This window comes from Chiloscyllium plagiosum, unplaced genomic scaffold, assembly GCF_037043375.1.
Source record: "Chiloscyllium plagiosum isolate Xiang-an unplaced genomic scaffold, Cpla_swu_hap1 HiC_scaffold_46, whole genome shotgun sequence".
NCBI classification, from domain to species: Eukaryota; Metazoa; Chordata; class Chondrichthyes; order Orectolobiformes; family Hemiscylliidae; genus Chiloscyllium; species Chiloscyllium plagiosum.
Genome location: NW_028270184.1, coordinates 10,799,253 through 10,819,306, shown reverse-complemented (window position 1 = coordinate 10,819,306; position 20,054 = coordinate 10,799,253). Strand labels below are relative to the sequence as shown.

The window sequence follows — 20,054 nt, the reverse complement described above, 5'->3', positions numbered from 1 at the left end:
TGATACACACGCACACTGATATATAGTATACGCACACTAATACATACGCACACTGATACACACACACACTAATACATTCACACACTGATATATAGTATACGCACACTAATACATACGCACACTGATACATTCACACACTGACATACACACACACATTGATACATTCGCTCACTGATATATAGTATACGCACACTAATAAATACACACACTGATACATTCACACACTGACCTGTACACACACACATTGATACATGCGCACACTGATACATTCGCTCACTGATATATAGTATACGCACACTAATACATACGCACACTGATACATTCACACACTGACATACACACACACATTGATACATGCGCACACTGATACATTCGCTCACTGATATATAGTATACGCACACTAATAAATACACACACTGATACATTCACACACTGACCTGTACACACACACATTGATACATGCGCACACTGATACATTCGCTCACTGATATATAGTATACGCACACTAATACACACGCACACTGATACACACGCACACTGATATATAGTATACGCACACTAATACATACGCACACTGATACATTCACACACTGACATACACACACACACTAATACACACGCACACTGATACATTCGCTCACTGATATATAGTATACGCACACTAATAAATACACACACTGATACATTCACACACTGACCTGTACACACACACATTGATACATGCGCACACTGATACATTCGCTCACTGATATATAGTATACGCACACTAATACACACGCACACTGATACACACGCACACTGATATATAGTATACGCACACTAATACATACGCACACTGATACATTCACACACTGACATACACACACACACTGATACACACGCACACTGATACACACGCACACTGATATATAGTATACGCACACTAATACATACGCACACTGATACATTCACACACTGACATACACACACACATTGATACATGCGCACACTGATACATTCGCTCACTGATATATAGTATACGCACACTAATACATACGCACACTGATACATTCACACACTGACATACACACGCACACTAATACATACGCACACTGATACATTCACACACTGACATACACACACACACTGATACATTCACACACTGACCTGTACACACACACATTGATACATGCGCACACTGATACATTCGCTCACTGATATATAGTATACGCACACTAATACACACGCACACTGATACACACGCACACTGATATATAGTATACGCACACTAATACATACGCACACTGATACATTCACACACTGACATACACACGCACACTAATACATACGCACACTGATACATTCACACACTGACATACACACACACATTGATACTTGCGCACACTGATACATTCGCTCACTGATATATAGTATACGCACACTAATACATTCACACACTGACCTGTACACACACTGACATACACACGCACACTGATACATTCACACACTGACATATATACACATTGACACATGCGCACACTGATACATGCGTACACTGATACATTCGCCCACTGATATATAGGATACGCACACTATTACATACGCACACTGATACATTCACACACTGACATATACACACACTGACATACACACACACACACTGATACACACGCACACTGATACATTCACACACTGACATATATACAGTGATACATGCGCACATTGATACATTCGCACATTGACACATGCGCATATTGATACATGTGCACACTTATACATTCGCCCACTGATACATGCACATACTGATACATGCGCAAATTGATACATATGCACACTGATACATGCGCACACTGATACATTCACACACTGATACATGCACATACTGATACATGCGCAAATTGATACATACGCACACTGATACATTCACACACTGACATATATACACATTGATACATGCGCACACTGATACATTCGCTCACTGATATATAGTGTACGCACACTAATACATACGCACACTAATACATTCACACACTGATATATAGTATACGCACACTAATACATACGCACACTAATACATTCACACACTGATATATAGTATACGCACACTAATACATACGCACACTAATACATTCACACACTGACATATATACACATTGATACATGCGCACACTGATACATTCGCTCACTGATATATAGTATACGCACACTAATACATACGCACACTGATACATTTACACTGATACACACGCACATTGATACATGCGCACACTGATACACACGCACACTGATATATAGTATACGCACACTAATACATTCACACACTGACATATATACACATTGATACATGCACACTCTGATACATTCACTCACTGATATATAGTATACACACACTAATACATGCGCAAATTGATACATACGCACACTGATACATTCACACACTGACATATATACACATTGATACATGCGCACACTGATACATTCGCTCACTGATATATAGTATACGCACACTGATACACACGCACACTGATACATTCGCTCACTTATATATAGTATACACACACTAATACATACGCACACTAATACATTCACACACTGACATATATACACATTGATACATTCGCACACTGATACATTCGCTCACTGATATATAGTATACGCACACTAATAAATACACACACTGATACATAGTATACGCACACTAATACATTCACACACTGACATATATACACATTGATACATGTGCACACTGATACATTCGCTCACTGATATATAGTATACGCACACTAATACATACGCACACTGATACATTCACACACTGACACATGCGCACATTGATACATGCGCACACTGATACATTCACTGATATATAGTATAGGCACACTAATACATACGCACACTGATACATTCACTGATATATAGTATAGGCACACTAATACATACGCACACTGATACATACACACACTGACATATACACACACTGATAGACACACACTGATACATGCGCACACTGATACATTTGCTCACTGATATATAGTATACGCACACTGATACAAACGCACACTGATACACACGCACACTAATACATACGCACACTGATATATAGTATACGCACACTAATACATACACACATTGATACATACACACATTGATACATACGCACATTGATACATGCGTACACTGATACATTCGCACACTGATATATAGTATACGCACACTGATACATTCGCACACTGATACATTTACACTGATACACACGCACATTGATACATGCGCACATTGATACATTTACACTGATACACACACACTGATACACATGCCCACTGATACATACACACACTGATACACACGCACACTGATACATACACACACTGATACACATGCACACTGATACATTTACACTGATACACACGCACATTGATATATAAGCACACTGATACATACGCACACTGGTACACACACACTGATACACACGCACACTGATACATACGCACACTGATACATACGCACACTGATACACACACACTGATACATACACACACTGATACATATGCACATTGATACATGCGCACATTGATACATACACACACTCACATATAGTATATGCACACTGATACACACGCACACTACACACACACATACTGATACATTTACACTGATACACACGCACACTGATACATACGCACACTAATATACACGCACACTGATACATACGCACACTAATATACACACGCACACTAATACATTTACACTGATACACACGCACACTAATATACACGCACACTGATACACACGCACACTGATACATACGCACACTGATACACATGCACACTGATACACATGCACACTGACACACACGCACACTGATACATTTACACTGATACATTTACACTGATACACACGCACACTGATACATACGCACACTAATATACACGCACACTGATACACATGCACACTGATACACACACTGATACACATGCACACTGATAACACACACTGATACACATGCACACTGACACATACGCACACTGATACACACACACTGATATATTTACACTGATACACACACACTGATACACCCACACTGATACACATGCACACTGATACACACGCACGCTAATACACACGCACGCTGATACACACACACTGATACATATGCACACTGATACACACGCACACTGATACACACGCACACTGATACACACGCACACTGATACACACACACAGATGCACACACTGATAAATAAACACACTGATACACACGTACACTGATACATAGACACACTGATACACATGCACAATGATACACACGCACACTGATACACACGCACACTGATACACACGCACACTGATTTATTTACACTGATATACACACACTGATACATACGCACACTGATACACACACACTGATACACACGTACACTGATACATACACACACTGATACATACGCACACTGATACACACACACTGATACACACGTACACTGATACATACGCACACTGATACATATGCACACTGATACACACACATTGATACATACGCACACTGATACATTCACACACTGATATACATGCACACTGATACATACGCACATTGATACACACACTCTGATACATACACACACTGATACACACGCACACTGATACATGCGCAAATTGATACATAGGCACACTGATACACATGCACACCTGATACACACGCACACTGATTCATTTACACTGATACATAAACACACTGATACACACGCATACTGATACATGTGCAAATTGATACATACGCACACTGATACATGCGCACACTGATACATACACACAGATACACGCGCATACTGACACGTGCAAATTGATACATACGCACATTGATACATACGCACACTGATACATATACATACTGATACATACACACACTGATACACGCGCATACTGATACATATGCAAATTGATATATGCGTACACTGATACATACGCACACTGATACATGTGGAAATTGATACATACGCACACTGATACATGCGCACACTGATACACGCGCACACTGATACATGTGCAAATTGATACATACGCACACTGATACATACGCACACTGATACACATGCATACTGATACATGTGCAAATTGATACACACGCACACTGATACATTCGCACACTGATACATACACACACTGATACACGTGCATACTGATACATGTGCAAATTGATACATACGCACACTGATACATGCGCACACTGATACATACGCACACTGATACACGCACAAATTGATACATATGCACACAGATACACATGCATACTGATATATTCACACACTGACAGATATACACACTGACATATACACACACTGATACACACACACTGATACATTTGCACACTGATACATGCGCACACTGATACATGCGCACACTGATATATAGTATATGCACATTGATACACACGCACACTAATACATATGCGTACTGATACATTGACATATACACACGCTGAAATATACACACACTGATACATACGCACACTGATATACAGTATACGCACACTGATACATGCACTGATACATACACACACTGATTTATTTACACTGATACACACGCACACTGATACATTTATACTGATACACATGCACACTGATACACACGCACACTGATACATTCTCACACTGATACTTACACACACTAATACATATGCTCACTGATACATATGCTAATTGAAACACACGCATACTGATACATAAACATAAACACACTGATACACGCACATACTGATACATTTGCACAGTGATACATTTGCAAACTGACACACACGCACACTGATACGCACACAGAAACATAAGGACACTGATACACGCACACACTGATACACATGCTCACTGATACACATGCACACTGATACATACGCACACTGAGAAATTCACACACTGATTCATACACACACGATATACACACCCACTGATACACACCCACTTACATATGCACACTGATACACACACTGATACACACAGATACACACACACAGATACATATGCTCACTGACACATGCGCACACTGATACACACACACAGATACATACACACACTGACACATTCACACACAGATACATATGCACACTGATACACACACTGATACACACAGATATATTCACACACAGATACATATGCTCCCTGACATATACGCACACTGATACATACGCACACTGACACATTCACACACAGATACATATGCACTCTGATACATATGCACATTGATACATACATAGTCATACACACACACAAATACACGCACACACAGATACATGCACACTGATACACATGCACTGATACACACACGCACTGATACACACGCACTGATACAAGCACACTGATACACACACAGAAACATAAGCACACTGATACACGCACACACTGATACATTCTCACACTAATACATAGGCACACTGATACACGCACACACTAATGCACACGCACACTGATACACACGCATACTGATTCACATGCACACTGATACATACACACACTGATACACACACACAGATACATTCACACACTGATTCATACACACACGATATACACACCCACTGATACATTTGCACGCATACACACACTGATATGCACCAACAGATACATTCACACACTGATACAGTAACACACTGATCCATTCACACACTGATACATTCACACACAGATACATTCGCACACAGATACATTCGCACACTGATACATTCGCACACTGATACATTCGCACACTGATACATTCGCACACAGATATATTCGCACACAGATATATTCGCACACTGATACATTCACACACTGATACATTCACACACTGATACATTCACACACTGATACATTCACACACAGATATATTCACACACTGATACATTCACACACACTGATACATTCACACACTGATACATTCGCACACTGATAGATATGCACACAGGTACATTCACACACTGATACATTCACACACTGATACATTCACACACTGATACATTCACACACTGATAGATATGCACACAGGTACATTCACACACACTGATACATTCACACACAGATATATTCGCACACTGATACATTCGCACACTGATACATTCGCACACTGATACATATGCACACAGATACATATGCACACAGATACATATGCACACAGATACATTCGCACACAGATACATATGCACACAGATACATATGCACACAGAGATACATTCGCACACTGATACATATGCCCACAGATACTTATGCACACAGATACATTCACACACTGATATACACACTGATACACACGCACACTGATACACATGCACACTGATACACATGCACACTGATACACATGCACACTGATACACATACACACTGATACACGCACACACTGATACACTCACACACTGATACACACGCGCACCGATACACACTCACTGATACACACACTGATACACGCACACACTGATACATACATACAGATACACTCACACACTGATACACGCACACACTGATACGTACACATACTGATACACACATGCAGTGATACACATACACTGATACACACGCACACTGATACACACACACACAGATACACACGCACACTGATACACACACACAGATACACGCGCACACTGATACACATACACTGATACACACAATGACACACACACACACTGATACATACACGCACTGATACACACACGCACTAAAACACATACACTGATACACACACACACTGATACACGCACGCACTGATACACACGCGCACTGATACACACACGCACCGATACACACACGCACCGATACACACACGCACCGATACACACTCAGTGATACACACACACTGATACACGCACACACTGATACACACACAGATATACACACACACACAGATACACTCACACACTGATACACGCACACACTGATACGTGCACATACTGATACACACATGCACTGATACACATACACTGAAACACACACTGACACACGCACACACTGATACACACACGCACTAACACACACACTGGTACGCACGCACACTGATACACACGCACACTGATACACACGCACACTGATACACACACACTGATACATACACACCCTGATACACACACAGATACATATGCACACTGATACACACATGCCCTGATACACACACACTGATACACACACACTGATACACACACAGATACATATGCACACTGATACACATGCACACTGATACACATGCACACTGATACACACGCACTGATACATACACAGATACATACGCACACTGATACACACATGCACTGATACACACACACTGATACATACGCACACTGATACACACGCTCACTGATACACACACTGATACATATACACACTGATACATACGCACACTGATATACACACGCAGATACACACGCACACTGATACACACACTGATACATACACACACTGATACATATGTACACTGATACACACACACAGATACACACGCACAGATACACATGCACACTGATACACACACACTGATACATACGCACACTGATACATACGCACACTGATACACACACACACTGATACATACACACACTGATACACACACACTGTGACATACACACACTGATACACACACAGATACATACGCACACTGATACACACACGCACTGATATAAACACACACTGACACACACGCACACTGATACACACGCACACTGATACACACGCACACTGATACACACACTGATACACACAGATACATATTCACACTGATACACTCACACTGACACACACACACTGATACACACGCAGTGATACACACACACTGATACACACACAGAGACACACACTGATACACACACAGAGACACACACACTGATAAATACGCACACTGATACACACACACTGATACACACACACACACTGATACATACATACACTGATACATATGCACACTGATACACACACACACTGATACACACACACACTGATACACACACAGAGAGACACACACTGATACACACACACTGATACATACACACTGATACACACACACACTGATACATACACACACTGATACACACACAGAGACACACACACTGATAAATACGCACACTGATACACACACACTGATACACACACACACACTGATACATACATACACTGATACATATGCACACTGATACACACACACTGATACACACACACACTGATACACACACAGAGAGACACACACTGATACACACACACTGATACATATGCACACTGATACACACACACTGATACATACACACACTGATACACAAGCACACTGATACATACGCACACTGATACACACACGCACTGATACACACGCACACTGATACACACACACTGATACATACACACCCTGATACACACACAGATACATATGCACACTGATACACACATGCCCTGATACACACACACTGATACACACACACTGATACACACACAGATACATATGCACACTGATACACATGCACACTGATACACATGCACACTGATACACACGCACTGATACATACACAGATACATACGCACACTGATACACACATGCACTGATACACACACACTGATACATACGCACACTGATACACACGCTCACTGATACACACACTGATACATATACACACTGATACATACGCACACTGATATACACACGCAGATACACACGCACACTGATACACACACACTGATACATACACACACTGATACATATGTACACTGATACACACACACAGATACACACGCACAGATACACATGCACACTGATACACACACACTGATACATACGCACACTGATACATACGCACACTGATACACACACACACTGATACATACACACACTGATACACACACACTGTGACATACACACACTGATACACACACACTGATACACACACAGATACATATGCACACTGATACACATGCACACTGATACACATGCACACTGATACACACGCACTGATACATACACAGATACATACGCACACTGATACACACATGCACTGATACACACACACTGATACATACGCACACTGATACACACGCTCACTGATACACACACTGATACATATACACACTGATACATACGCACACTGATATACACACGCAGATACACACGCACACTGATACACACACACTGATACATACACACACTGATACATATGTACACTGATACACACACACAGATACACACGCACAGATACACATGCACACTGATACACACACACTGATACATACGCACACTGATACATACGCACACTGATACACACACACACTGATACATACACACACTGATACACACACACTGTGACATACACACACTGATACACACACACTGATACACACACAGATACATACGCACACTGATACACACACGCACTGATATAAACACACACTGACACACACGCACACTGATACACACGCACACTGATACACACGCACACTGATACACACACTGATACACACAGATACATATTCACACTGATACACTCACACTGACACACACACTGATACACACGCAGTGATACACACACACTGATACACACACAGAGACACACACTGATACATACACACACTGATACACACACAGAGACACACACACTGATAAATACGCACACTGATACACACACACTGATACACACACACACACTGATACATACATACACTGATACATATGCACACTGATACACACACACACTGATACACACACACACTGATACACACACAGAGAGACACACACTGATACACACACACTGATACATACACACACTGATACACACACACACTGATACATACACACACTGATACACACACAGAGACACACACACTGATAAATACGCACACTGATACACACACACTGATACACACACACACACTGATACATACATACACTGATACATATGCACACTGATACACACACACTGATACACACACACACTGATACACACACAGAGAGACACACACTGATACACACACACTGATACATATGCACACTGATACACACACACTGATACATACACACACTGATACACAAGCACACTGATACATACGCACACTGATACACACACGCACTGATACACACACACACACTGATACATACACACACACTGATACATACACACACTGATACACGCACAGAGACACATACACTGATACATACACACACTGGTACACACACACTGACACATACGCACACTGATACACACACACTGATACAGATACATACGCACACTGATACACACACGCACTGATACAAACACACACTGATACACATGCACACTGATACACACGCACTGATACATACACACACTGATACACACACACTGATACACACACACTGATACACATGCACACTGATACACATTCACACTGATACACACACACTGACACACACGCACACTGATAAACACACACACTGATACACACGCAGTGATACACACACACTGATACACACACAGAGACACACACTGATACATACACACACATACTGATACATACTCACACTGATACACACACAGAGACACACACACTGATACACACACACACACACTGATACATATGCACACTGATACACACACACTGATACACACACAGAGACACACACACTGATACACACACACTGATACATATGCACACTGATACACACACACACACTGATACATACACACACTGATACACAAGCACACTGATACACACACACTGATACATACGCACACTGTTACGCACACACACTGATACACACACACACAGATACACACGCACATTGATACACACGCACACTGATACACACGTACTGATACATACACACACTGATACACACACAGATACATATTCACACTGATACACACACACTGACACACACGCACACTGATACACACACACTGATACACACGCAGTGATACACACACACTGATACACACACACTGATACACACACAGAGACACACACACTGATAAATACGCACACTGATACACACACACTGATACACACACACAGATACACACACAGATACACACACACACACTGATACATACATACACTGATACATATGCACACTGATACACACACACTGATACACACACACTGATACACACACAGAGACACACACACTGATACACACACACTGATACATACGCACACTGATACACACACACACTGTTACACACACACTGATACACACACACACACTGATACACACACAGATACATACGCACACTGATACACACACGCACTGATACAAACACACACTGATACACATGCACACTGATACACACGCACACAGATACACACGCACACTGATACACACGCACTGATACATACACACACTGATACACACACACTGATACACACACACACTGTTACACACACACTGATACACACACACACACTGATACACACACAGATACATACGCACACTGATACACACACGCACTGATACAAACACACACTGATACACATGCACACTGATACACACGCACACAGATACACACGCACACTGATACACACGCACTGATACATACACACACTGATACACACACACTGATACACACACACTGATACACACACACTGATACACACGCACACTGATACACACACTGATACACACAGATACATATTCACACTGATACACACACACTGACACACACGCACACTGATAAACACACACACTGATAAACACACACACTGATACACACGCAGTGATACACACACACACTGATACACACACAGAGACACACACTGATACATACACACACATACTGATACATACTCACACTGATACACACACAGAGACACATACACACTGATACACACACACACTGATACACACACACACTGATACACACACACACTGATAAATACATACACTGATACATATGCACACTGATACACACACACTGATACACACACAGAGACACACACACTGATACACACACACTGATACATATGCACACTGATACACACACACACACTGATACATACACACACTGATACACAAGCACACTGATACACACACACTGATACACACACTGATACGCACACACACTGATACACACACACACAGATACACACGCACATTGATACACACGCACACTGATACACACGTACTGATACATACACACACTGATACACACACACTGATACACACACAGATAAATATTCACACTGATACACACACACTCACACTGATACACACACACTGATACACACGCAGTGATACACACACACTGATACACACACAGAGACACACACTGATACATACACACACTGATACACACACAGAGACACACACACTGATAAATACGCACACTGATACACACACACTGATACACACACACAGATACACACACACACACTGATACATACATACACTGATACATATGCACACTGATACACACACACTGATACACACACAGAGACACACACACTGATACACACACAGAGACACACACACTGATACACACACACTGATACATATGCACACTGATACACACACACACACTGATACACACACACACTGATACACACACACACTGATAAATACATACACTGATACATATGCACACTGATACACACACACTGATACACACACAGAGACACACACACTGATACACACACACTGATACATATGCACACTGATACACACACACACACTGATACATACACACACTGATACACAAGCACACTGATACACACACACTGATACACACACTGATACGCACACACACTGATACACACACACACAGATACACACGCACATTGATACACACGCACACTGATACACACGTACTGATACATACACACACTGATACACACACACTGATACACACACAGATACATATTCACACTGATACACACACACTCACACTGATACACACACACTGATACACACGCAGTGATACACACACACTGATACACACACAGAGACACACACTGATACATACACACACTGATACACACACAGAGACACACACACTGATAAATACGCACACTGATACACACACACTGATACACACACACAGATACACACACACACACTGATACATACATACACTGATACATATGCACACTGATACACACACACTGATACACACACAGAGACACACACACTGATACACACACAGAGACACACACACTGATACACACACACTGATACATATGCACACTGATACACACACACACACTGATACACACGCACACTGATACATACGCACACTGATACATACGCACACTGATATATACGCACACTGATATATACGCACACTGATATATACGCACACTGATACACACGCACACTGATACACACGCACACTGATACACACACAGAGACACACACACTGATACATACACACACTGATACACACACACACACTGTTACACACACTGATACACACGCACACTGATACACACGCGCACTGATACACACACAGAGACACACACACTGATACATACACACACTGATACACACACACTGATACACACACAGATACACACACACACTTTTGATATACACACACACTGATACACACACACACTGATACATACACACACTGATACACACACAGAGACACACACACTGATACATACACACACTGATACACACACTGATACACACGCACACTGATACACACACAGAGACACACACACTGATACATACACACACTGATACACACACACTGACACACGCACACTGATACACACGCACACTGATACACACACAGAGACACACACTGATACATTCACACACTGATACATACGCATACTGATACACACACACACTGATACACACACACACTGATACATACGCATACTGATACACACGCACACTGATACACACACACACTGATACACACACACACTGATACACACACACTGATACATACGCATACTGATACACACACACTGATACATACACACACTGATACACACGCATACTGATACACACACACTGATACACACGCATACTGATACACACACACTGATACATACACACACTGATACATACGCATACTGATACACACACACACTGATACACACACACACTGATACATACGCATACTGATACACACACACATTGATACACACACACACTGATACACACACACACACTGATACACACACACTGATACATACGCATACTGATACACACACACTGATACACACACACACTGATACACACACACACTGATATACACACACACTGATACATACGCACACTGATACATACGCACACTGATACACATCGAAGGCAGAATCCATTGAAATTAGTTGAGTTGCCGTAAGGAATCTATTCCATACTGTCACAGTGGAATTCCGTACTATTGCAGAGAGATACATGGTCCCACAGAATGGTGGGACAGACTCTGTGTCAGGTGATGGCAACATTCCCACAATGAAGTGGGAAGGTGGAAGGGATAGATGAGGGATCTCAGCTGTCGCTGCTAACCTGTCAAAGTGGCTCCTTATTGATCCCATTGGGACCCATTTACTTCTCTGCTCACAAAAGCCTCCCGGTTCAAGGATTAAATCAGGGCTACCCAGAATTCCTACAGGCTCAGGAGGTCCTTGGAAAACAGACAGAGACAGAGAGGGATGGAGAGAAACAGAGAGAGTGTGAGACATGGAAAGAGAAACAGAGAGACAGAGAGAGTAAGAGACACAAGAGACACAAGAGAGAGACAGACAGAGAGACTGAGACAGAGAGAGAGAGAGAGACAGACAGAGCGACTGAGACAGAGACAGACAGACAGACAGACAGAGAGACTGAGACAGAGAGAGACTGAGACAGAGACAGACAGACAGAGAGACTGAGACAGACAGAGAGACTGAGACAGAGACAGACAGACAGACAGAGAGACTGAGACAGAGAGAGAGAGAGACAGACAGAGCGACTGAGACAGAGACAGACAGACAGAGAGACTGAGACAGAGAGAGAGAGAGAGACAGACAGAGTGACTGAGACAGAGACAGACAGACAGACAGACAGACAGACTGAGACAGAGACAGACAGACAGACAGAGACACTGAGACAAAGAGACTGAGACAGAGACACAGACAGAGATTGAGACAGAGAGAGACAGACAGACAGACAGAGAGACTGAGACAGAGAGAGACAGACAGAGAGACTGAGACAGAGAGAGAGAGACAGAAGAGCGACTGAGACAGGGACAGACAGATAGAGAGACCAAGACAGAGAGAGAGAGACAGACAGACAGAGAGACTGAGACAGAGAGAGACAGACAGACAGAGAGACTGAGACAGAGAGAGACAGACAGACAGACAGAGAGACTGAGACAGAGAGACTGAGAGAGAGACAGACAGAGGCTGAAACAGAGAGAGAGAGACGAGACAGACAGAGACTAAGACAGAGAGAAACAAAGCGAGACAGAGAGCGCAAGAGACAAAGAGAGCTAGAGAGAGAGACAGATACTGCACAGCGAGGGGAGAGTAAACCTCTCCTCATCCCTCCCTCAGCTCCTGATACTGTGTCATTTCCCTTTCATCCCCCCTTGACAATGTCTATCTACGTGTTCTCCATTCTCTGGCTCGCTCTCAGGAACAGTGGGCCTCTTGCTCTTACCTGTACAGGTAGTAGAAGAAGGAGATGAGATAGAAGCAGAGTTTGCACCACGATTCCTTCTGGTAGTAGTTCAGGATCTCGGCACTCATTACTGAGGCTGGGTCATACAGCAACTCAGAGCCATCAGCCGGACGGTGGAAGTATCTGCAGGAACAGGCAGACAGGCGGACAGACACACACTCAGACAGATGGACACACAGGCAGGCATACACATACAGGCAGACACACACACATACAGGCAGACACACACACACACACACAGAGGCAGACACACACACATACAGGCAGACACACACACACAGGTGCACACGCACACACACACACACACAGAGGCAGACACACACACACACATACAGGCAGACACACACACACACACACACACACAGAGGCAGACACACACAACACAGACAGGCAGGCATGAACAAGCAGACAGACATACAGATAGGCGGACAGACACCAGCAGTCAGTCAGGTGAATAGACAAGTGGACAGACAGACAAGCAGGTAAGCATGGAGGCAGACAGGCAGGAATAGACACAGGCAGACAGGCACAGGAGCAGACAGACAAACAGGCAGATAAACAGAGACAGATAGGCAGCCAAACAGACAGTCAGTCAGGCACAGAGACAGGAAGGCAGACAGGCAAACGGACAGACACAGAGACAGACAAGCAGCCGTACAATGGACCAGAAAGACAGTCAAGCGAACAGGAAAACAGGCAAACAACAGGCAGAGTTAACCACAATTCACCAAACCAAATTATCACCACCAACACAGACACAACACACCCACAGGTGACGCTGCCTCAATGTCCTGAATCCCATGGGGGTGGGGGGGGGGGGGGGGGGGGGGGGTACCTTTAACCCCACAAGATCACAGCATATCCGATCCCAGAGCACTGTGACCCCTCCACCATTGCTTTCCATTCAGATTCAAACAAGGACAGGCTTCTGTAAGCTCAAGACACACTGGATAGGATTTCCACATCCCAAACATCTGACAGTGCCAGTGTAGAGGGAGCTTTACTCTGTATCTAACCCCGTGTTGTCCCCTGACCTGGGGAGTGTTTGATGGGGGACAGTGTAGAGGGAGCTTTACTCTGTATCTAACCCCGTGCTGTCCCTGTCCTGGGGAGTGTTTGATGGGGGACAGTGTAGAGGGAGCTGTACTCTGTATCTAACCCCGTGCTGTCCCTGTCCTGGGGAGTGTTTGATGGGGGACAGTGTAGAAGGAGATTTACTCTGTATCTAACCCCGTGCTGTCCCTGTCCTGGGGAGTGTTTGATGGGGGACAGTGTAGAGGGAGCTTTACTCTGTATCTAACCCTGTATTGTCTCTGTCCTGGGAGTGTTTGATGGGGGACAGTGCAGAGGGAGCTTTACTCTGTATCTAACCCCGTGCTGTCCCCTGTCCTGCGAGTGTTTGATGAGGAAACAGTGTAGAGGGAGCTTTACTCTGTATCTAACCCAGTGTTGTCCCCTGACCTGGGGAGTGTTTGATGGGGGACAGTGTAGAGGGAGCTTTACTCTGTATCTAACCCCGTGCTGTCCCGTGTCCTGGGAGTGTTTGATGGGGGACAGTGTAGAGGGAGCTTTACTCTGTATCTAACCCTGTGTTATCCCTGTCCTGGGGAGTGTTCGATGGGGGACTGTGTCGAGACAGCTAAGTGTTAGCTAGTTTTGAGAAGTTTTGTAGCTCAGGTTGAGGTTCTGGATGCAGGTTTGCTCGCTGAGCTGGAAGGTTCGTTTTCAGACGTTTCATCACCATACTAGGCAACATCATCAGTGAGCCTCCAGATGAAGCGCCGGTGATGTAGCCCACTTTCTATTTATGTGTTAAGATTTCCTTGGATTGGTGGCGTCATTTCCTGTGGTGATGTCACTTCCTGTTCGTTTTCTCAGGGGGGGGGGTGGTAAATGGGATCCAAGTCAATGTGTTTGTTGATAGAGTTCCGGCTGGAATGCCATGCTACGAGGAATTCTCGTGCGTGTTTTGTACGAACCTTCCAGCTCAGCGAGCAAACCTACATCCACAGCTAAGTGTGGCATATGGACACCGTGATGACCAGTGTCCTGTGCCAAAGCGGGTAGTGGCTGTGGGTGAACATGCCATTGACAGTGGATCCTTCACCTGTCTCCAGTGACCTACCTCCATAGATGATAAAAGAGCAGCGGGATGTTCAGTCCGAGGGTCACCCACTCCCCCGCACACATGAACATGACACAGAACAGGCCGTGGATGGAATATTCTGGAAGCACCAGCTGAAACAGGAAACATAAAGAGGGCGGAATTACTGTCCTGCGTTGTGGGGTCTGGGAATATTTAAGCAATTTGAAATTCCCTCACGCAGAGGGCTGTGCGAGATCAATCACCAAAACATCCGAAGCAAGACTTGATCGTTTCCCAGAGAGACCGGGGCAAGAGGAGATAGCGTGGGGCAAGTCACCGATTATCCCAGGAGATACTTGAACAGCAGAGCAGACTAGGTGGGCTGAGTGACCTCGTCCAAGGTCAGGACACTATCGCAAGAATGCCAAATCCCAAAGGGAACAACAATTTACAGAGTTCCAATGCAGGAATACTTTGGAGCTCTGTAAATTATTGTTCCGTTGGGGATTTGGCATTCTTGCGATTGTGTCCTGACCTTCACCAAATGAGAAGCTTCAACATGTGTCGCCGAATCTCGGGACAATGCCCACTTCCGCAAAGGGCTGAGACGGAGTGGGCCTGGGGGGAGGGGAATCACATGGAGGAGTCACCGGAGTCCTGTGGAGAAGACGGCCCTCTCCTTTTGTGCAAGCTCGTGCCACAACTGCATTCACGTAGCGCCCATAAGCTTCGCGCCCCACCCAAGGCAGGAGCAACAGCCACAAATGGCAGGACAGGACTTGGGTGACCCGATGGCTGGGACGAAAAAGGTTAGTTTAAAAGAGCCTCTGAAAGCAAGGTCAGGTGGGGTTAGCGTGACAGGTTTAAGCAGGAGATTCCGGAGCCCAGAACCCTCCGCCAGGCAGCTGAAGGAATGGCCGACACTGGTGAGACGATGGGAACCAGGAGACACAGTGGCTCAGTGGGTTAGCGCTGCTGCCTCACAGCGCCAGGGACCCAGGTTCGATCCCAGCCTCGGGCGACTGTCTGTGTGGAGTTTGCACATTCTCCCCATGTCTGCGTGGGTTTCCTCCCACAGTCCAAAGATGTTTAGGTTAGGGTGGATTGGCCATGCTAAATTGTCCCATAGTGCCCAGGGATGTGCAGGTTAGGGTGGATTGGCCATGCTAAATTGTCCCATAGTGTCCAGGGATGTGCAGGTTAGGGTGGATTGGCCATGCTAAATTGTCCCATAGTGCCCAGGGATGTGCAGGTTAGGGTGGATTGGCTGTGCTAAATTGTCCCATAGTGCCCAGGGATGTGCAGGTTAGGGTGGATTGGCTGTGCTAAATTGTCCCATAGTGCCCAGGGATGTGCAGGTTAGGGTGGATTGGCCGTGCTAAATTGTCCCATAGTGTCCAGGGATGTGCAG

General features: G+C 44.0%; 1 protein-coding gene across 1 annotated transcript in view; it reads right to left on the bottom strand.

Annotated features, from left to right (window-relative positions):
- The window catches only part of cnih2 (cornichon family AMPA receptor auxiliary protein 2), a 262,300-nt gene that overhangs the window by 30,721 nt on the left and 211,525 nt on the right, over positions 1-20,054 (bottom strand). Inside the window, exons 4-5 of the mRNA XM_087983841.1 lie at positions 18,683-18,795; positions 16,537-16,680 (exon numbers count right to left, since the gene is read on the bottom strand). Coding sequence (XP_087839967.1) covers positions 16,537-16,680; positions 18,683-18,795 — 257 coding nt within the window. The remainder of the gene's footprint in view (positions 1-16,536; positions 16,681-18,682; positions 18,796-20,054) is intronic.